The sequence below is a fragment of the Lissotriton helveticus genome, chromosome 2_1 (assembly GCF_964261635.1).
Source record: "Lissotriton helveticus chromosome 2_1, aLisHel1.1, whole genome shotgun sequence".
Classification (NCBI taxonomy): domain Eukaryota; kingdom Metazoa; phylum Chordata; class Amphibia; order Caudata; family Salamandridae; genus Lissotriton; species Lissotriton helveticus.
Window position 1 is genome coordinate 990,721,807 of NC_136059.1, and position 20,902 is coordinate 990,742,708.

General features: G+C 48.6%; 1 protein-coding gene across 1 annotated transcript in view; it reads left to right on the forward strand.

Moving 5' to 3' along the window:
* The window catches only part of SMC5 (structural maintenance of chromosomes 5), a 699,122-nt gene that overhangs the window by 503,031 nt on the left and 175,189 nt on the right, over window positions 1-20,902 (forward strand). The window contains exons 19-20 of the mRNA XM_078675750.1: window positions 8,323-8,418; window positions 8,723-8,827. Of these exons, the coding sequence (XP_078531876.1) occupies window positions 8,323-8,418; window positions 8,723-8,827 (201 nt within the window). The remainder of the gene's footprint in view (window positions 1-8,322; window positions 8,419-8,722; window positions 8,828-20,902) is intronic.

Consider the following 20,902-nt stretch of genomic DNA (forward strand, 5'->3'; position numbering starts at 1 on the left):
GAAAAAAACCCCCAAGGTTTCAGGCTTGTTATAGTTAAGAATAAGCATTTAGGGGGGGCAAGGGGGGGCGTGTCCAGCAGCATGCATGGCGGAGTGAGACGTGAGTCTGCACAGCTCCGGTGCAGAAAAGTGATCCGACGTGTGATAAAGGGGGCCTAAGGTCCCGGAAACCTACATAATTTGATCCCTGGGGGTCCAATATCCCCTCCGGCATCGGAAGACTGCAAGAGGAGGCTGTGGCAGTCTCGTATTCTGCAGCGGTGCGGGCCGGCCTGGAGGTCCGCTAGCGGGACCCAAGATGGTGCACCGGGCTCGCTGAGAACGGAGGCGGCACGACTGGCCGCTTCGGAGCCCGGCGGAGCTGGGGGTGCCCCGAAGAGCCTCCCCGCCTGGACGCCAATTGCCCTTGGGGGGGTGCGGAGGGCCCCGCAGACGCCTATCGTCGGACCCCGTTGAGGGGGGGGGGCGCCGGGACGAGAGCAGCAGAGCGGATGTAAAAATCACGGCCTGCCGCCGGTCAGGACTACGCAGCTGGTAGAGGCGGGGGCTGATGCCGAAGTATGCGGGGCTTGAAAGGAGAGGTGCAGTGCCGGAGGAACGAGGGGTGAGCTGGCTGCCTTCCACTCGGCCAGTAAACGGGGGGACTGACTGGAGCCCGGGCGCAATCTGAGACGGGGACCCCCCGGGGCCTCGGTGAGGAGGGCCTGCAGAGACTGCCTGTCTGGAGTGGCGGAGTCCCCCTCGCCATCCTGCAGGGCACAGATTTGGAGGGCAGCGAGGCCCAGGCATGCTGGTGATCTGCTGCTCGGACGTCTGGGACTCCTGGGGCAATGCGGACTAGTGGCACTATTAGTGACGACAGGCTTGTCCCGACTAGTCAACCCGACAGAGACCCCCCGGGGGCCGCATGGGTTGTGAGAGACTTGGCAAGTGAGCATGGAGACAGCGCGGCGCGATTTCATCCCGGCCCTGTGGATTTGACTGAACGAGTGCCCAGACCGGGCGGCCCACCACACCACACCGCACCCTGCCCGCCCTAACCCCTTCCCGAGGCTGAAACGCTGGGGAGGGTGCTTGCTGGAGGTGGGGGCGGAGGCTTGGCGGAGGAGCACGCTATCAAGTGGTGGCAGAGGGACTGCCTGGTGAAGGTCCTAGAGGAGGCGAAGGGGAGCATTGGGTTGGACAACATCCAGAAAGACCAGTCCTTCAAGGTGTGGGATACGGCGCAGCGCACTATGGGCAGGATAAAGGACAAGGACCCTAAACCCCCCCGGCAGGGCACACTGGACCGCTATACCAAGTCGACCCACACCGGATGAAGACTCTGCGGCTACTAGTTCGGACACAGCCCTGCTTATGAACGCAATCCAGGCCTCCCGCGAAGCCCTGGAGAACAAGATCGGAACGGCGGGATCTTAGAAATCTAGCAGACAGAGTGAAGGAATCGGAAACGAGACTGGGGGAGGCCAAAGACAAATTACAGGAGGTGAGAAAAGGTATGGCGGAACTTCAGTCGTCGCATAAGCAGTTGTTATGGAAGGTGGACGACTCAGAAAACAGGGCAAGACGCAACAACCTCCGATTTGTAGGTTTTAGGCAAGTGGGTGAGACTCCTCTATACAGACCCACGAGCCAGAGTCAAAGTAAATGGGGTACTGTCAGAGGATTTCCCCATAAGAAGAGGGACCCGGCAGGTATGTCCCCTGTCCCCGTTGCTCTTTGCCCTTACTATAGAAATAGTGGCATGTGAAATTAGACAGGAAAAAGAAATAAGGGGGTTTAAAATTGAGCAGACAGACACGTATGAGGAAAAAATATCGCTATATGCGGATGACGTCCTCTTGTATGTCACCCACCCTGCCACTACGATCCCGGTGCTGTTTACCCTGTTGAGCTGCTATGGCGCCCATGCAGGTTACAAGATAAACTGGCATCAGTCGATCTTATATACCCCCAGACGGGGATAGGGCTGGCCCCTCTTGCCCGGTGCTCTTAGGGTCACGGCCGAAGGGTTTACATATCTAGGGATATATATAACTTTGGATAGAAACCTCTCATACCAGAGAAACGTCAAGCGGGTGCTCGCAAACTTTGTTGATGACGCTGTTAGGTGGAGGACGCTCTCCCTCACGATATTAGGGCTTGCTGCAATGTTTAAATTGATAACAGTACCGCGGTTCCTGTATGCCATACAAAATGAATATTTCCCGCTCCCCGGCAGGTTTTTAAAGACATAAATGCTGAGCTGAGGTCACTGCTCTGGTTGGGGAGACAATCCAGGATAGCCCTAAGTACCTTGCAAAGGAACCAGTACAATGGGGGGATCTCCCTGTCGAATATCGATGCTTATTACTGGGCGGAACACTTATCACCGATCAACGATTGGTTTCACGCTCTAGCAAACCACCCCACATACAACTTAGAGAGAAGGACAATGGCACAGCGCACCAATCGACGCCCCTTCTGATGTTGGGACGTTGCCTTCTTGCCGCCGACCGACTTTGGTTACGGCGTTGGAAGCGATGCCAATGTAGGCCCTCGTCTTGGATTCTTTTCCTCTATTCTGGAGCCCTTCCTCTGGTTTATCCTTCTGAGGACCATGGTTGTGAAGGTACCGAGGAAGGTGTGGTGTGTCTCCATCCCATTTTGGACATGTTTCCACCCGCTATGCAGTCTAGCTGGTTACTTGACCTGGGTGACGCCAGTGGCTTAGAATCTTTTCCAGCCTCTTGTCTGCTCCTGGTTTGGCTATGGAGGCGAGTTCTTCTCTGGCTGACATGCTCAATCAAGTTTCAATTGTATTGAATTTACAACTTCCTGACTAGTCTAACATGGAGCCTGTCCTTCCTTATAGTGAATATCTTTTTGATATCCTGTTGGGTGCGTGCGCTAAGCCTGAAACAGGGCTCCCTGTGGATTGCTCGATTTCTCATCGGCATCACTGGCCCTGGAAGATCTGTCCTGTCTCCTTAGACATCCATCTATTCAGAGCTTTGTGGTACTCGCTGCTTTAGCCACCCAAAATATTAATTTTATCCCTCCTGTCCCTCAGGATAGAGAGGCCAAGATACTTGATGCTTGTGGTAGGCGTATTTTCTCTCCTCCTAGCGTAGCCCCGCGGTCTCTGAACACTTCTTGTGTCCTCGCCCACTTCTCCCATGGCTTGTGGGACTCAGTGAAATGCCTCTTGCCCTACCTTCTGGAGGAAGCCCAGAATGCCCTTGTTCCATTGGTTTGAGATGGTCAACAAACTGCCAACCGTTGCGTCAGCAGTGGCATGGATACCACCAATTCTGTTGGCTGGGCTGTGGCCTCTTCCATAGCCCTGTGAGGGCGTGCATTGTTGCTTGCTTTTAGGTTTTCGGAGGCTGTGCAAACTACTTTGATTGACATACCTTGTGATGGCACCTCTCTTTTTGGGGCGCATGCCGACTCAGCTTTACACTGGTTCAGAGATGGTCATGGTGGTGCGGATTCTAAACTGTGTTGTTGTACAAGGTTGTCAGGGCAAATTCTTCCCCCTTGTATCAGCTGTTATCAGCCTTCGTAGTGCGAAGTACTTTTTTCCCTTCCCCTTCTTGCTGCAGGTGCTTTTCTTCTAATTATTCTGTCAGTGGCACACTTGGTTTCCAGCCCTCTGGAACATATCTTACTTTTTGGCCTTGTGGGGTCCTGTTCTTAAAGCTTCCTTTTGCTGCTTAATTTTTTCTACCCAAGGACTTATTCTGTCTGGAATTCTATTAAGTTGTGCAGATGCACATTAGCCTTCTTCCCAGTTTTTGGGGGACTTCAATTTGAATGCCTTAGGGGAAGCTTTTGAGCTACCTATACACTTAGTATCCCATATAGGGACTTCAACTTCATTTTGTCTACTTTTGTCCTTGTGGGCAATAATCATAACACAGGCAGGCAAATTCTTGCCCTGGGTGCCATTTTTTTTCCCAACCCTTTTTCTACTATATTGTGCCCCTGCTGCTAACTATCAGCAGTTTTATGTTTGTTGCATTTGTTTTTACCCTTTAGGTGTTCCTACTTACCTAATTGGGTCATAGCCCTTACTGGGTTATACATATCTGCCTTCACACCCCTGGAGTGGCTATTGCGTCTGCTGTTCTTATCATTTTGTTCCCCTGGGACCCTCTTTCTTTGCTTGTTGATCCATGTCTTGGTATCCTTCTTTCACAGGAGGCTAGGTTTCCCTTTCTATTCCGTATCTTCCTTTCTCCTTGTGGGTGGAGATACTGTTTTCTTTCACACAGCTCTGTATGCCACTCCTGCCTTTCGTGGTCTCGTTTTTCTATGTGGTGGACTACTTTCTCCTTTTTTCCTCCTCACTTTGGGAAAGATGCCATTCCCCCCCTCCTTTTGGTGAGTATTTCATTACTTTTTAATTGGGCATATCCTATCTTCTGTCCAACTGCGTATTTCCGCTGCTTATGCACTGTCACACTGTTTTCCGATGTTTGAGGCCTCTTCCCCTTCCTTGGGTTTGTTCCCCTTATACCCTGTACTCTCAGTTTTCAACTAAGGCTTTAGTTTGTAACCTGTTTCTTGAGTTTCCATAGAGCCCTGTTTGGGTTTCTCACCTGTTTCTCAGGCTTCCATGGGTTTGACAGTATGTTATTGTCTACTTCAACTTTGTGTTGCCCTTGGTTTCTCCTGTTACCGCCTCCCGGCACCCGTCCTCGGTACGTGGTGGTGTTGGTTCTTGAATGGGTAGCCTTGTTTTCCTGTAGTGCCAATACCTTCCTCTTGAGTAGTATTGTGTACTGTCATAACTTCTTCTTTACGACGATAGGATGTATCATCTCTGTCCTCCCTTGATTACCTATGTTCTAGTAGGTACCCTTCGTTCCTTCACTTCTCGTCCTCCCGCTTACTGGCGGAGGATGTTACCTTCGGTGGAGTGCATATGCTTTCACTACCCTGTGTGACTTGTGTGTCTACTGGAAGTTCTATGTTTTTTCTACGCCTATTTATCCTTATATACATTTATCTTTGGATGTATATGTCAATGCATATATATACCGGTCACTTGAATGGATCTCTTGTAGATGTCTTTTACTCCTGATATATGTATGTGTGTGGTCGGTGCACATATGGTTGTCTAGCCATCTATATGGTATTCGTCTTTGCTTTTTACCTACACCCTTGTTGGTGACCTGGTTCTGCCTTCTTGGTTGTACTTGTCGGTTTCCTTCCTTTTCCTCAGTGAGCGTCTATGTTAAATTATTTTGGAAGATGCCTTATATACCTTCAAGGTTCCCAATGTCAATCCGGTTTTCTTTACAGTTCTGGTTGTTTCCTAGCGATGCCCTTCAGGATTCATTGTTCTGTTCCTCTTTTCAACATCATTCAATTATTGGAGGTTAATTTTTTCGAATTCTGTTTCTCAGGATAGTTTCCCTGACAATCGGTGGGTGCTTTTTATTCATTTTGTGTGTTGCTAGGGCTGAGCGCGCTGTGTTCGCTCCTTCCATTTGTTTTGATCATGGACTCTTGTTCTTAGTCCCTTTCCATTCCTTCTTAGGCTGCTTTCCCTTTGGGGCTGCTTCTGTACTGGTTCTACACTGTGTCCTTACGCTCTTATAGCTTTCTGCTCCCTGCAGGTTTCACATAGTCCTTCTTAGGGATCGGTCCTCTCGGTGAGCCTCTTGCTTCACCTGTCATTTTCGGTTGGTCTGGTCCCTTTCTATCTTTTGGGCCAGAGGCTACTCCTGTTTGGGGATCTTTGGTGAGGTCAGTTCGCAGCCCTCCTCTAATGATGGTATTGCTTGAGTAGCTGATTCTAAGATCAGGAATCTGCAGCTAGATGTAGTCTCAGATTCCTTATCGACCCACCCATTCTTCCTGCTCAGAGAAGTCGGCTGAGTCCGAGTCCCAAGATGGCTGCCTGCCAGCACTTCCTGGTTGAAGTGTTGGCAGACACTTAGACCTGTGCATTAGATCAGGAGGATTCACAGAGGGGTTGCTTCCCTTTATATACATATTTTGTTTTCCTTTAATAACTCTGAAACTACTGAACGCCTTTGCATCAAATAACAAAAAGCACTCTCTCCGGACCAAGAGCTAGCCTGCCAAATTTGGTGTAATTCCATCCAGCAGTTCGGGCTGTAGTTGTGTTCAAAATCCAAAAATCAAAACATGAGAAGCGCCCTTTTTTGACACTAACCTTCCCCTTACCCCTTTTTGTTCTTGGTCCCTGCTTGACTGATTCACCCGAAATATTCCATGCTCAACTAGACTAAGTGTGGTGCATTTTTTGGGCCATCTCGCAAACATTCATCAACCAGCCCCAAAGATATAGGTCCCTGGTACTTTAGTACGAGGTCCTAGCCCATGAATCTTCGATATGTCACTAAATACTATGGATAAAATGCACAATGGTACTAATACGAAAATCAAGTCTGTCTAAAATACACTAGAATACAGACCCCTCCCCTTGCCTCTACCCCCTCCCTTCTATTTTCTGTTTTGTATGTGTTGGTCGCAGGTTGCGCTCCACTTGTATTTTGTCACTAACTGTATATAGAAAGCTTATTCTTCAAATAAATTCTGTCCAGCTGGACAAAGAACATAGTGTCTATATAGCATATGTCGATAAGTTGTTTTTTACCTGTTGTCTAGCGACCACTGTCTTTAGTAACAATTACCTCACCCTAGGTCCCTACTAATATTGCCTTTGGGTTCCCTTGTTTCCTTAAAAAAGCCCCAAAGATATAGGCAAGTCAAAAAAACGCTTTTCCTATGTAAACTAGATCCTAATTATAACAACCTATTGGCGACTGCCAGTAGGTAATATATATTTTACCCTTTGGCGTTCGCCACTGGGTAGTTATAGTTAAAACGGTCAGCTAGTTTGATGAATCTCCACAAACCTTTCGAAAAAAAGTGCTATTTTTTTTGCCTACTTTCTGCATGGAAAGTTTGGGGGGGGGGGGGTGATCAGTCAAGCGGTGGTTGGGAAAAAGTGGGAGAGTCCTAAAACGCAAAACACCCATGCATTTTTCATAGACTTTTTTTTTTTAACAGGGCTACCGCAAAAACTGCTTAACAAAATTACACCAAATTTGGCATGAAGCTCGAGCTTGGTCCAAAGAAAGTGCTTTATGTGATTTGGTGTTAATCCGTTAAGTCGTTTTTGAGATATTGAGTCTAATATCTGGATGGCTGGGTTTGAGGGACTCTTGCAACCCAGTTTTAAAAAATGGAGCATTCTAATTGGTCTGGGGAGGCTTTTTTTCCTTTGAGCCAATTTGCTCCCATAGGAGAGACTCTCCCACCAGAGCGAGCCGCTCCTTTTTGCCTGCCAGCAACATAAAGAAAAATGTTTCTGCCAGCCATTACAGTATGCGAGGGACTTATCAATTTATTTAAAAAAAGAGAAGAAATAAGGGGGCAGGCTAGGGATACACTAGCCCTTGATCAATAGAGATCACTAAAACTGGTGAATGTCAGTGTTTTTTTAGTTTCAAATGTCACGATGTCAGTGAAATTTTCTTCACCTAACATTACTTTGACCTTTGCTTTTTCGGCTCACACACACACACATTCACACACTCAGTCTTATCAATCTTTCTCTATATCTCTCTCTCTCACTCACTCTTTTTCTGATCAGAGTTGCTGGAGAGGGTACGTCAACGTCCTTGGAAAAAATGCATTGCCTGGCATGGAACCGCTTAAACCTGCTGCATATTTCAGAAAGGACACCTTAGCCTTTTCTCCTTTTGAGGTCGGAAGTTAGAGAACCTTTAAATTGATCAATAATAATGTACAAGGCTTATGAACTGTTTATGGACTTTGTGTAGCTCTGTTCTACAATGATATTGTGCTCTGAAGCAAGGATTAACAGGAAACATTGGCTCATCTAGAAATGGCTATATATTTTATTGTAAGGTTTGCCAATGTGTAGTCTGTTACACTGCAACTTTTCTTAAGATCTCATTACAGTGAAAGCAGTTCGTGTAGTTATGTTTTATAAACTGAACAGTAGCCACTGTTTGAGTAAATGGTTCAGCCTTTTGCTGTTAAGAAAGAATCATCTTATTGCCCACTTGCTTTTGCTGACGTGTTCTCTTCAGTGTGATGGGCAAGAGAAAAACAATAGATCGTTTCTTTGTCACAAAAAGCTGTTGAACATTGTTTCATTGTGCTGCAAAGTTTAATATCCAGAGAGGGGTGGATTTATGTTTGCCAATGAATTATTGACCCCTCTGCCTTCTGTGAAGGATGCTGTTTCATATGCATTAGTAAGAGGGCTGGAAAGAGGGCAAATATCATCTCAGAATGTCCTTTTCAGTGACTTTTTTTTCTCTCTTGTAGGCTTTCCAAGCACTCCCAAACACGCTGGATGAAATAGATGCCTTACTGAATGAAGAGAAATCAAGAGCTTCCTGTTTCACTGGCCTCAATCCTTCAGTATGCTCTTTTTTTCCCACCTCCCACACCATGTTTTGAGATTTTGGTTGTACTATGCTTGACAGCACGAACAATGTGCTGTAAATGCCAGATTCTGACTCTCATTAGAATTTTAAGTAGGTTCTCCAGAAGGCACAGTCTGTACTGTTGATGATAAGATTGTATAAACCTCATGTAAAAGTTTTATATTAGTGTTGTAGAACTTGAAGCTAAATACAGTTTACCAGTCCTTGTTAAAGAACTGTTTGTTTATTTTTGTACGCTTTTATGAGTTGACATTTTGTATATGTTGTGTTGCCATTAGGTTGTTGATGAATATACAAAAAGAACACAGGAAATTTCTCAGCTGACAGAGGAATTAAATCAAAAGAAGACAGAGTTGGAAAACTATAGGCAGAATATTACCCAGGTAACGGACTTTAATCAATATCTAAGGTCGATTTTATTGCTGTTTACACACCTTTACAGAGACATACTGTGAGAAAGAATAAATAATCAACTGTTGTGACCGCTTCAAAACTGGCTTTTTATTAGTGTCACAGTAGACCTTTAGTCTGATTGCTGTGGTAAAATAGAATTCTGTACTATTGCAAGTTATTTGTTCAGCGTCTCTTTCATTAGTAAAGTCCTTTGCATATATTAAATACACATATTAACGTTTTCAAAAAGTAGGCATTTTGAAGACTACACGAAAAACCATAGAAGGGATCAAGTCCTGCTTCGCTTTCTTGTGCCTATGCTTTAACTTTGACTTACCCCACGACTGGGAGTGGGAACAGTCATGGGAACAGCTTTGTGACCCGGGACTGGGCCCATGACTTGAAATGGTTGCAACCGTTATTATGCTCTGCAATGTATTGTTTTGCCTTGTGATCTCAAATAACCTTTGGTTGGATTAGAGCACATTGGAGCCCTGCCTGGCGCCAAAGGCACACCTCCTCGAGGGTCCGTGACCGACAGCTACTTGCAGCAGTCCTGGCATGGCTTAAAGTCTGTTTTTTTCAGAGAGGGCATAGGATCCCTAAGACACCTTTTTGCAAAATTTGGAATCATTTGGAAGACTGATAAAGATAGGAGTGGAGAAAGAAATACGATTTGAAGAGGGCAGAAAGAATGGAACAGGGGCTTGCATGGCACATATCACATCAGTTCCTTTCTTTCCACACCTTTTGACACAGATTCATATCTCTACTTCCAACTTTGTCAGATTTTTACAAACAGCAGAATTTTATTTTCATATTTCTTTCAGCGAAAAAACAAAGTGCACAATGTGTAGAGTTGACTTGCAGTCCTGTGAAAAAATTCTCCTGAAGTAATCAGAGAGTGGGATGCAAAAGCTATATATCGCTGAACACAAAAAGTGAGGTAGGTTGCACTTCAAACTGTGTATCTGCTCCCTTTCCAAGTTACCTTCTTCTGATAAGTCGAGAAACAAGTTGTGCCAGAAGCACAATAAGTACAAGCGGGACTTGTCCTTATGTTGCCATTCTTGCTCCGGAGAGAGGTCATGCAGTTGGCACTACAAGGACCGGCTTCGCTGCCACTGCCTGAATCTGAGCCTGCCCAAAGGTGGTCTTGGCTGCTTCGCATTGCCAGGGCTGTTGTCTACACCACAGCAGATAGAGCATGGAAAGATTTGCTACATCGATTTAGGTCATTTCTGGCTCCCTCTGGACACCTTTGGCTCCATGGAGTCACAGGGGCCAACAGTTGAATTTTCATCTGTGTATTCAGCCCTGAGGATGACTGACCCCGGTTGTTCCTTGCTCTGTGTCCTGGCATGGGACAGCACAGCCTTCTACTCTGGTGCCTAAGGCCACGGAAGCGCCAACCTCCAATCCAGCGGTGCCTGCGCTAGATCTGGTCCCGAAAACCATCTCATCAACAGAGTTTGGCCTGCACCAGCCCTATGTCTCATTATCAGATCACCAAGAGTTACCCCCTAACGTGGACGATCCCAAGCCTCAGGCTCAACATCATTACTAGAAGAGGCTGAAAGCTTTGCTTAGATCAGATTCTAGGGCTTCAAAATATCACACACTAAGAAGACGTTCATTACAAAAGGAATTGCTTACTTCCCCCTCCTCCCGCCCCTCACTGTACTGAGACTGCCCTTTACCTAGGTATGTTGAATTCCAATGGACTTCATGTTCCCCATTGAGGACAGTGCCTCCTTTGCAGCAGTACCCCACAGAGTAGCAAAGAATCAAGACTTAAAGTTATCCGCAATAGGAACTAAGGCAAACATTTTAACACAGCTGTGGCCTGTGACCCTTGAGGCCTTGCTGCCCCTCAACAATGCTTTGTTGGAATATTTAATGGTGACCTGGTCTAAGCCATGTTCAGCCCCACTTGTAAGTAGCCCTTCAGCTAAGCGTCAAAGGCCCACCCCTCGTGAGCCAGATTTTCTGACCCAGCGAGTCAAAAGACAGGGAGTCAAAAGACATCAGCAAAGGAGTCTTTTCTTTAGCCAGCGTGTCCTACAGCCTGTGAAAAGTGTTTTCCTGCTAGGACGATAAACACGTGCCCTATGGTAAATGGCCAGGAAGATCTTGCTGTCTAACTCTAATGAATTTCAAAATAACTTTGCTCAGGCAGTCCAAAACAGACAAGAACTATGCAACTATGTCTTGAGGCCTAACAAGACACAACAGTTTGTTGTCTGACATGCTACAGACAGCAGTGTAATGATCAGCGGCCATGTATCAATGTTTTACCACAGGATTCTCTGGGGATGTGCAGGTATCCTTCATAGGCAAGCCAAGGCTCCAGACCTTTCGGTGAAAAGGCCGATTCTGCTTTTAGACCACTTCACTGACAGTCATTCTACAGTATGCTCTTTATGTCTGGTCTCTCAGGCTCACCTGTTTTACCAGCAGTGCCAGAAGCTCCTATTATACTTGCAGGATCTCCCCCAACACCAGAGACAGCCCTCACAACCTGTACAGCAGCCAAAACAGTCTTTCTGCAGCTTAAGAGGACACAGTGTTTGCAAAGCCTGTGCACATTACCCAGAACAGCCATTTTCCTCATCACACAATGCAACTGCAGCCAAGCCTCTGATTTTGATTCCTACAGTAATGCTCAGCCAGTAGAGGCACAAATTTTTTTTTTCCTGCCTGTCAAGCATACAATTACATTGGATCTGTGGATGTTGCCCATTGTTCAAAGAGTTCACGCCACACCATTCACATCATTGCCTCCACCGATCCTACACCTTTTCACTCAAACTAGAGTGGATCATGCTGACATCAGTCTACATGAAGTTCAGTCCCTTTTAGCCACAGGAGCCTTAGAGCGCATTCCCTTCATAGGGGCTGTCCTTAATGCAGTTTTGTTCAAGGCTTTTCCACCACTGCAGAAACTATATTGGGTTCCAGATCAGGCAGTTTTGAGGCTTCTTGGGAATGACCTCAATCATTCTACTGGTCTCATGTGCCTTCTGGCATGTGCAAGCAGTGCAGTGGAATTTCCAGCACCTGTGAGCTTAAAACTGGGGTTGTCTTTTTGACTACATCCCCATTTTGATGGAGAGAGTCTCGGACTTTCAGTGATGGCAGGCGGACACCCTCATGTTCCTTGGCAGGCTGTGTCCTCACCGCACCCAGAGCTCACAGTGGGAATAGATGCATTGTCTCCGGTTTGGAAAGGCGTTTTGGAAGAAGTGGGGATCAGGACCCTTTGATCTCCAATGGTGCGGAAGCTCCATATAAAACTTCTAAAGCTCTGCCCCATTCAGTTGACTCTGAACACTTTCCATTAAGGGGAGACCAATTAAGGTTTTTGTAGACAAAATAACCACCATGTGGTATTGCAACAAGCAGGGCAATATGGGGTCATTGACTCTGTGTAATGAGGCACTGCACCTTTGGACCTTCAGGAGATCTCCTTAGTAGCCAACCATAAGGGGGTGGGTTAATGAATGCCAGGGCAGATGAGCTAGACAGACTTCCATGAATGGCATCTTTGCCCATTGGGACGGTCCTTGGTTTGATCCTTTCGGGACAACAGTGAAAGTGCAGCGGCATGATTACTGTGAATTGGAGTTTCCAACAGGAGGCTCCCTGGGGGGTGAATTTGATCTCTAGTGGGATGCACTTCTCCTGTATGCCTTCCCACAGCTACCACTCCTGCCTCTGTTGAACCTGCACATATACCCTCTGATCTCTTAATTTCTTTGACAGGTAAGTAAGTAAGTAAATATAGCTTTATTCGATTTTCATATAAAATCATAAAAGCACAGCACATATATCAAGTCATAATCACAATTAATATATACTTACATATGCACATACAAGATAAAAACAAGTGTGATAGTCGGACAAGTAAAAGAATTTCAGATGCTAAACATTTTAAAGTGCAATATCTGGTGACTGAAACGAAGAGCAGGATAGGACCCACAAGAGGGATGCTTTACCACATGGATTTCCGCAACTTTATGACAGTTCTTAAAAAAAAACAAGATACCGCAAAGATCACATGCTCATCTTCAAGTCTTAACAATCTTGAGAAAGCTAGCCTGCAATTTCTTATACCCCAGCGATTTAGGAGAGGTTTCAAGTAAAGTTTTCTGGGGTTAGAATGAAAAGTGCAAAAGAACATTATGTGCAGATTAGACTGTACTGCGATTGTGCAAGATTCAGTTACCATTAAAAGCTTAGAAGTTAGTCCTATGTAATGTGAGGGGAGCTCGGGTAAAAATCATACAGATCCCAAATGCGAATTGTGCCTTGTCTTTCTTTGGGGGTACAAACTCGTAAAAAGGGGGCAACATTGGTGTTTTTAAATTTAATTAGTACCAGATCCCCAGCAGTGCATTTGGGCAGCGTCCCTAACCATCCCACCCTCCTGACACTCAAGATACCCCCGTCGGCAAGGGTCTATTCTTTTTTAGCCAATAGATGGCTTTATTTAGCAGATCCTGCTGGGATTCGCGTGTTCCCTGGGTGAGGGCAGGAACCCCAGAGAGGACAGACACATAAGGGGCGGCCTCAGGGGGCAGGTTGATATGTGGCATTCTTGCCAAGGCGGATCTAGCCACTATATGGGTTTTTGGTGCAGGTTTGACAAATACTTTGGGGTCTATTAGAGTAGGTGTGCATGATGGCTGTATTTGGGTAGCGTCCTTGCCAGATTTATACATTTCGGGGGCGATGGTAGGGTTAGGGCAGACGCGTGTGGCCATAATAGTAGCTGGAAGCGGGTGCTTTCTTATTACTGACTCAATATTGGTCAGCCTTTCCCCTAAATCATTCATTTTTGTGACCAAGGGAGAGATGGTAGCAATCAGCAGTTGCTCAATTTTGGCCAGTAAAGTCGTATTTAGAGACAAAAGAGGATCCTCTAGTTTGTCCGCGGCCGGGTCCTCGATAAATGCTATTGGATTAGCAGGTGATGGTATAACATTGGTGCACAGTATTTGTTTACTTGTATTGTTCCCAAAGTTAGTTTCAATGTCATGCTTCCATCTATTGTAGGAACCCAGGGGCGCAGCATTTACTTGGTTGTAAGCTATATCAGCAGGGCCATTTGCTTTGAGACAGAAAGAATCCACAGTTGGGGAGGTTATAGAATCAGGGACGTACTTTGTACCACACAGGGCGTTGAGTTCTTCCCATATAGACATCGTGTTTATAATAGTTTAAAGAAAGGCAAAATATAAGTCAAATAAAATTGAAGCACGATACCTCCCTCTGTGATGGAACAAAGTGGGGTGGCCCGTCCCGGCCTCCTCAGGCCTCTGAGGACCACAGAGGGCCCGCCCTTTGCCCGGGCTTAGCCCGGCGCAGTCCCGCGCGCGTCCCGCGACGTGGGGGCTCTCGGTGCACTAAGAGCACCTCCGGGGGCGGGACTGGGCGTGCGCGACTTCCGGTCGCAGTGGGGCCGCTGGGGGATGTAGTCCCCGGTCCTCGTAGGGCAGTGAGGGTCAGAATGGCGCTGGAAGGCTGCTGCCCACGACGGTAGAAGAGCGCTGCTCCCTGGCTCTCCCCCGGTACTCCCAGGTCGCCCAGGTAAGTGTCAGCAAAGTTCCCTGCTCCCCCGGGGCTCTCGGTGCACTAAGAGCACCTCCGGGGGCGGGACTGGGCGTGCGCGACTTCCGGTCGCAGTGGGGCCGCTGGGGGATGTAGTCCCCGGTCCTCGTAGGGCTGTGAGGGTCAGAATGGCGCTGGAAGGCTGCTGCCCACGACGGGAGAAGAGCGCTGCTCCCTGGCTCTCCCCCGGTACTCCCAGGTCGCCCAGGTAAGTGTCAGCAAAGTTCTTTGACAGGGTCCTGCACTTAAATATCTACATCCTACAACTCTACGTATGTAGATTGAGTGGAAGCAAGTGTTTTTGATTTACCCTTAGACATAGTGGATGTTATTCTTGCAGCTAACCGACCATTCACAAAATCCATATATTCGGGTCGTTAGGCAAAGTTTGTGGCCCAGTGTGGTAACCATCAAGTTGATACTCTACAGGCCAAGTTAACTGATGTCTAAATGTTTGTATTATCACAGGCCAAGGTAAGCTTTGCAGTGGGCATCGTTAAAGGTTATTTTTCTGATGGATACTTCTAACCGCAGAGTCTTTTCCTTGGAGTACATCCTAGGTGCCAGTCTCAATACAGACATTATAGCAGTGCTCCCTCGCACTGCACGGCAGAGCTTTGCGCTAGCTCCATTCCGCCCTGGCAGTGACAGCAGTGTCACATATAAGCTCTGTTTTCAGTCCTTCCTTTCTGCCCCTTCCAACATGGATATGAAGCGCCACTCCCAACTTTGTCAGTTTTCCGATGACTTCAAAAACAATTCTACCAGTGTGCTAGGGAACAATGTCCTTCTCCCAAACCAACAGGTTTCAAGCCATGCAGGAAGTAGATGTCGGTCACAGACCCGCACAAGATGGTTTTTGGTGTATGGGCAGAGCAACGACTCTTAAGTCATGTGAAAAGTGTACCTTCCTGCACCTGAACATGATCCGAGACCGGGAGGTGAAGTGTTATGTTGCTTAACACAAGAAGTCACAGTTGTTCCATAGGTCCTGCTCCAGACCCAAGTGACTGTCATGGCCCAGTCCCGCGGCTGTGCCCACGACTGCTAAACTTTGTGCCCTAAATTATCTGATAAATCCAAGCATTAGAAAGCAAAGTGAGGATTGATCCCCTTCCGCCACTCTGACTCCAAAAAGAAGGCACGAGGGTGCCAAGATATTAGTCGCACCCCTATGAGGTCTCCAGCCCAAGAAGCAATTTCTCAGTTGGTTCCAACTCACTTCGAATTTCCTTGGATATCCTTAATCCTGCAGCAGATTGAGTCCTTCAAGTAGGTCATGCTGCAAATATTCGGTTCACTTCCTGCTCCCGATTACGCATTAGGCTTTCTTGAAACCACAGGGACCCACAGTCTTGTTACTGCCAGCGGGTCTAACCCTGGTGCCATCTGTCCCGCTAGGTCCCACATCAATTCTGCTATAGACTTCTACTCCAGGCCCGAGATCCTCGCTTGTCCTGACTAAACTGATGCCAGTGTTGACGGTACTGGAAGAAGACCCGGTACTAGCGCCACTCTCTAATCACAAACTGACTTTGGCTCAAGACCTACCAATATCAGGCTAACAAATCACAAAAGCACCTCCAGTTATCATGCTACCTAACTATAACCTTATGTCGCTGCCATGTTGCACTTGTGATCAGATCCTCCATTTTCTTATTGCCAGAGCAGGGGTTACCCCAACATGGTGATGGTGGTGATGATGGTGATTGAGATGGCTTGCTTCCTTTTACCATATTGAAGAGGCCTTATACATTAATTGACAGAATGCAAGACCCGTGGGCTTGACACCTCACCTGAAACAGCTTGATTCTCCACTTTAGCGACCAACGGAAGCTAGTGCTTTGTGTGCTGAGGGCAGCTGGGGCACTAGTTACATCTACCCTGGGTTGAGACCAAAACAGTGTTCTTACAGAGAACTTAAAATCTGAGTCAGCCACTTATGAGCCCTTGCTTCCCTTTAACAGTGATCTCACTGACACTTTCACGCAAACTTGTTCGAAGCCTGGTTCTTACCCACCTGGGAATATGCAGGTGACAGGATGTCACAGAATGGTGCCTGGTGACCCGGATGTTCTATCCATGCACCCACCCCAGAGAGCCTTTTGTGCAGGCCTCAATCAGTAAGGAAGATCCTAACTCCTTTCCAACCACTCCTCCAGACAGGGAATCCAAGAGAATTAAGACTTTTGGCAAGCATGCATTTTCTTCTTGCAGGCTAGCATTGCTTTTTGTAAATGCAGTATGTTTGCTAGGTCATTACACTCATGTCCTGAAAGATGAGGCCAGCGAGATCTTGCCAGCAGTACTGGAGATTCGTAGGGACTCTTTGTCTCAGACGATTCAACATTTCCCCCAGATTTGCGATTCATCAAGTCCAAGAGATGGGGCTTGGAAATAATTCAAATAGGGCTATACCCTGTCTTTTTTTTCTATTCTGCTTAGTATTCCTCCCTGTCTGACCCATGCTGTTACAAGAGGTGCAGCAGTTGCTCTTCAAAGGTGCCATCAAGCAAGGTCTGGAATCGCAAAGAGGAGAGGGGTTGTTACTCTCACGCTTTCATCATTCTGAAGAAGGATGGGGGACCTCTGAATGTCTTCCTGCATTAGGACAAACACATAATATTCACACAGGCCATGATCCTGCCTTCTCTCAACCTAGGTGACTGCATGGTGTCATTGGTCCTGCTGGATGCCTGTCCTGCCCCCTCACAGGCGTTTTATGGTGCTCAAGGTAGGCCAGGAGCATTTTCAGTTGGCTCAGGGGCACTAACCTCGCCACAGCCTCTTGGGTGTTCACAGAAGTCATGGTGGTAGTCTTGGCCCATCTTAGGACGATGAGAATGTCAGTATTCCCTCACCTCGATGACTGACTGTTGAAGCCCCCTTGCAACACTCGTTCACAGACCACCTATGGACAGCAGTGATCCTCTTGACATTGTGGCGGTTTACTGTTAACGAGTATCTGAAAGAAACAGGTTTGTGTTAGATTCCTTACCTTAGAATATCTCTAAGCGTCCGGCTGGATCTGTAAAGTTTTTGTCAGCAGTACCCTTGCGCGTCGGTAGGCGTCGTCTGCGGCTCCGCATCCGTCGTCGGCCTCGTGATCGCCGGGATGACGTCATCGGAGTACTTACACGCCGCTCTCGCGCGCTGACGTCAGTTCTTCTTTTTGCCATGCCAGCTAGCGCAGATCCAGGAAGAGCAGTACTCTTAGTCATTTTTTGACTAACTTTTTGATCTATTTTGGATCTCTTTTTCAAGTCGACTTCGACACCTGGTGCCGTACGGATGTCTGGCTTTAAGCCGTGCGACGCCTGTCACCGCCTGATGTTGGTGACCGACCCCACCATCGGTGTCTCTACTGCCGCGGGCCGACCACGACAATAAGTCGTTGCCCGACTGCCGGGCCTTGACTTTGAAAGCTAAGCTGGAGCGGTCCCGCAAGCACCTCGAGATCCGGCAGTTTCCTCCGCGCCGATCGAGGTCCCGGTCGATCGAGGGACCGGTCGCGGAGCCGCAGTCGTCGCTTGTCGAGTCATCGCCAGCACTCATCGTGTTCCAAGTCCCCCGGTAAGTCGATGCACTCCAAGAAGTCGTCAAAGAGGCGACATCGCTCTTCAGACTCGCATCACCGCTCGCGCGACGCGGCTGAGGGTTTGGGTGACACCGCCCGCGCGGCTCTGTCAGAGCCCCTGGCGCCGCCTCCAGGCCCATACCCTCCGGTCTCTGGCCTGCGAGCGACGCCGGAGGAGATCCGTGATTTCCTCATTGCCATGAGGACTCACTTCCCTCCATTGAGGCCTGCCGGCGCACCTTCGGGCCCAGACCCAACTTGGGGCATTGGCGGGCCGGTGGCTCCGGCCCCGGAGCCGTCGGGTGCTTCGGCCCTGGCGCCGTTGTCGACTTTGGTCCCGACGCCACCGGCCCCCGTGGGATCCGTGCCTGGATCCCGTTCGACGCCAGTTGACCTTACGACTCCCATGGTGTCAGTCCGAGGACGGCGTCAGCCCCAGTTTCAGCCTTCTGAGAGGATCCTGGAGCTTGAGCTCTTCAGTTTTTTTTTATAAAACTGTTTTTTGAAGAGAATTTTTCAGAAAATTCGACATTTTCTGGTTTATAAAGGCTTCTGCTACTGTTTTTGTGAGCTTCCACTGATTTATTCCAGTCAGAATGCCAGCTTTATTCAGGAAGTGTCCTTCCTGTGACAAGAAAATGGCACTGGCAGATCCACACTCGGTGTGTATTGTGTGCCTTCCATCTACACACAATCCTGACTTGCCACCATTGTCAGAAGTTCTCTAGGCAAACCTTGCGCGACAGAGAACGGATAAAACTCCATGCTATGCTGGAAAAGGACTAGAATCATCAGGTGGGTGGCCATGGAGGCCCCAGGACATCGTCTTCCAACAAGCAAGGCCAAAAACGGCGACATTCCACTTCTCCTGACCCCAAGAAGAGGAAGGGGAGAAGAGATTCACAGTCGACGTTGGTGTCGCCGTCGAAGATGACCAGACGCTCTTCAGGAACACCATTGTGACATTGAGCGTCTCCGCCGCATCCAAGTAAGTCTGCGTCAAGGCACCACACTTCGGGCTCGAAGTCTGTGGCTGCTGACAGGACAAAGTCTCCGCCGAGGCTTCCGTCGATGTCGAGACACTCTCAGCTGCCCTCGAGGGGGACAGCGTCGAGAGTACTGACGGCTGACATGCCGCCGCCGGCTGGCGTGCCGCCATAGAGAGGATTGTTGAGATCCCACCACTCAACGTCGAGGAGATCGACGTCGACCCGGCGCCATGGAGGGTCGCTGTCGACTCGACGTCGTGGAAGTTCGCCGTCGACACGACATCGTGGAAAATCGCCGTCGACACGACGTCATAGCAGATCAACGTCGAGATCACCAACTCGACGCCGAAGGTCGCCGTCGAGGTCACCACGTCATGGACGATCGAAGTCAAGACAATTGAGACCTCGCTCAACGCTGATGGTCACTCAGACATCATCGATGTCGAAGCACTCGACGTCGAGAGAAGAGGTCACAGGCATTGCGGAGTCCCCGAGGCAGTCAGATGCCAGGTCCAGAGCATCCTCGGGGGACCGGTCATCGTCTCCTGGGCTGCATATTGTGGAGATCTCTCCAGAAGTCTCCCCAAAATCTGCAGAGGGGAAATCCCGCAGTTTGCCTCCTCGCTGTCCACAAGGTGCTGTATCTGGTGGTCGCAGTAGTCCGGGCTCGGATTACTCCCGCACGTACTCGCCATCTCCTGCCAGGCCAAGATCAGCCTCCAGGCCAAGATCAACCTCCAGGCCAAGATCGCCTTGCAGACATCGGTCTAGATCCAGGGGTCGGCACAGCCACCATCGCGACACGCCCCATAAGAGAAGGCGCACAAGATCTCCTACATGGTCTTCGTCTACAAGATCTATGGTCCGGGACTACTCTCCGACCTTCTCCTCCACACCGCCTTCACGGGTTTCACCCATAGATGACATTTCTACATTTACACATGTTCTGGGTAGGGGGGCAAAGAAACTTAACATCTCTTTGCATACCCCGGTGGTTCCCACGTCAATCATCTTTGATACCCTGCATCACCGGACAGCTCCCAGACCGCTGCTACCTCTGGTGCCCGGATTCCTGGAACCGGCTATGGCCACCTCTCCTACTCATGCGACGGTGGGTTCTGTACCCTCCAGAATTGCCAAAAAATACAAGGCTCCAGCAGAGCCTTGTTCCTCAGCCTTGTTCCTCAGGACTGATTCACCAGCTGATTCGGTCATCGCGGCGGCAGTCATGAAATCCCACTCCGCTTCCACCTCATCTTCGGTGCCCCCTGAGAAGGATAGTAGGCAAATGGACTCGTTTGGGAGGAAGATGTGCAGCACTTCGGCGTCATACATGAAGGTTGCCAGTGCCTCTGCCCTTCTCGGGAGATACGACAGATCTCTGTGGGACTCTCTCACTCGTTTCACCGAGAAGCTTCCCAAAGAAGACCGGCAGGATTTCACCGAAATCCTACAGGAAGGGGAGGGCTCGTAGCCAACCAAGTAATAAGTGCTGCATCGGATGCTTCCGACCTCGCCGCTCATGGCTACTCCCATGGAGTCTGCTCACGACGCTCGGCTTGGCTGCGCCTCACAGGCCTCAAGCCTGATGCTCAGAAGAAGATACTAAACCTCCCTTTTAATGGCTCATCTCTGTTTGGGGCCCACGCTGACGACGAAATGACCGAGATGAAGGCTGAGATGGACACTGTTAAGGCTGTGGGTCTGGAGAAACGCAAGGAGTTTAAGAAGCGCTTCCGTCAGGGCGACAAGCGGTCTTACCAACAGAGGGTTCAAGCCCCTCAGTGGTCCTCCCAAACGTAGCAAAGATCTCAGTTCCAGCAGAGACGCCGTTGTAGAGGCAATAACAATAAACAACAGTCCACCTCCAAGCAGCCTCCCAAACC